The sequence below is a fragment of the Notothenia coriiceps genome, unplaced genomic scaffold (assembly GCF_000735185.1).
Source record: "Notothenia coriiceps isolate Sejong01 unplaced genomic scaffold, NC01 NC01_scaffold00018493, whole genome shotgun sequence".
Lineage (NCBI taxonomy): Eukaryota > Metazoa > Chordata > Actinopteri > Perciformes > Nototheniidae > Notothenia > Notothenia coriiceps.
In genome coordinates, this window is record NW_011351194.1 from 307,630 (window position 1) to 309,707 (window position 2,078).

Below are 2,078 nucleotides of genomic sequence, written 5' to 3' on the forward strand. Positions count from 1 at the left end.
GTTCTTTGTAACCAAATGTCTCTCAGAGGGGCGTGGGGAGGGGCTCCTTGTTTTCATCTAAAGTAACAGACAGAGAATCAGCACTTTGGAAACAGGGATGAAACAGAGGGGATTATGGGTAATGCCGCAATGATCTGTTTGGTGTTTCAGCCAATCAGAGACAGGCTCTTGATAAATCTTAGACCTGTGATATATTGATGAAAAACATTATAATTGGGGACCTTTAATTACAGAACACACACTCATGGGGTTTGGGACCATTACTGGTTGGAGTCCCCATGCAGTCATACAAAAAGTAATAATAACAATAAATAATAAAACATGAACAGTGATACTACTACAAAATTAGAGACTGCCCCAAATGATAAGCCAAATCAAAAATATAGCTCCTTAATTTACTTCTAAATTATTTGTCTATTTATTTATTGTGGTTTTTTTCTGCTGAATGACGAATTTGTTTTAAACCTTTTGAGCAAAAAATTTGGTAAATTCAAAATGGTATTTTTTCATGATTCTTTGTGGAGAAAGTTTTACAGATTTGACAGATCTCAGTTTTAAGATTAGTCGATCAACTTATTGAAAAAATAATTGATTCAAATAAGAGGCAAAGACATTGTAATAGCTATATCTAGCTATTTAGCTCTAAATGCTAACGATAGTCCCGACATCATCCATCTTTTGTGCCCTTTTTTGCATCGTATTATTTCACTTATCTCTCGTTCGTCTTCTCTCCTCCAGCTGGTGCCTAAACTGACCCGAAGCTTCATGAAGGAAGGCTTTATGGAGAAAACCGGTCCAAAGGTTTGCATACTCACTGGATCCTTAAGTTCCTGCAACGTCAAATCAGGATGTATACTATTACTAAACCTCATTGCCAAAGTTACATTTGCCTACATTCAAAAGCATCTGGAGGTCACAGTAGAGTAGTTTCGAACTTGTTGGTGACTTCTTATAATGAAGCAATACTTTTTCTTTGAATGTTTACTTTAAATAATGTTGTTCAGCTTAAATTATCATACCCTAACTATCACCAAAAAACATTATACTGGAAAAGTTAAAAAAACTGGATTGGAACTTGCAGAAAACCCTCTCAACTTTCCTAAATAATAAATTGTCTCTTCAACGTGTAATGGAGTCTCTTTCCCTGCCTCAGCACACAGAGGGCTTTAAGAAGAGGTGGTTCACCATGGACGACAGGAGACTCATGTACTTCAAAGACCCTCTGGTAAGACCTCATTATATCCCCTTTGTTTCTGTCTGATCGCTCACTTTCTTCACCAGACTTCCTCAGACTCAGGGACAGTTTCATTCCACGGCCTGTTCAACACCTGAACTTTTGAAAAAACATCCCTAACATTCATCTGGTTGCAACTTACAATTTATTTATCTAATGTATCATATTCCAATTACGTACGTCTTATTGTTGTTTTTTTATTTGAAGTGGAGCCATGAACAATGAGAAGTGCCTAAATCAATGCCAAGTTTGTTCCTATGAGTCCACTGGATACCACATCCATAAATCTGGTCGTGATGACCCTACAGCCCGTGCAGACTGGAGTCCAATGAAGTACTTTTCCCAGTACATTGACTACAAAGTCTTTGAAGATTTGGCAGCATTCACCAAAAACCAAACTAGTTTTTTATTGATCAAATATACAGCAATGTTCAGATCTATTCATTATTTATTCTTCAAACAAAGGTGAATGCACTCTTCTTTTAATATCGTTCTATAAGCATAATATCAGGGCTCAACGCTAACTTTGTAAAGTGGTTGCCAGGCTGGCAACTGCCATTTTTAGTCACCTTATATTTTAAATAATGAAGATACTATACAGTTATACATCAACTTAATAATGAACATGTGACACAAAAGAATGTTCAAATGCTTTACAATAAGTAATTAACACAATTAATTGAAACTTAAGTGTTAGTAAACGTGTCCATCCTCAATTGCTGGTATACTAAACACCAGTAGTGCAGCTGCTGTCATGTTCTTCACAGATCACTAGTTTCTTGGTCATCCGTTGTCTCCCTTTCAAATGTGGGCTTTCTTGACCTTTGTGCTGACCCCCACCATA

General features: G+C 36.7%; 1 protein-coding gene across 1 annotated transcript in view; it reads left to right on the forward strand.

The window, feature by feature from the left end:
* Positions 1 to 588: 588 nt before the first annotated feature.
* LOC104951077 (arf-GAP with dual PH domain-containing protein 1-like) overlaps positions 589 to 2,078 on the forward strand; it is a gene marked incomplete at its 5' end in the record, with an annotated part of 7,851 nt that continues 6,361 nt past the window's right edge. The window contains 2 exons of the mRNA XM_010777718.1: positions 589 to 801; positions 1,154 to 1,225. Of these exons, the coding sequence (XP_010776020.1) occupies positions 589 to 801; positions 1,154 to 1,225 (285 nt within the window). The remainder of the gene's footprint in view (positions 802 to 1,153; positions 1,226 to 2,078) is intronic.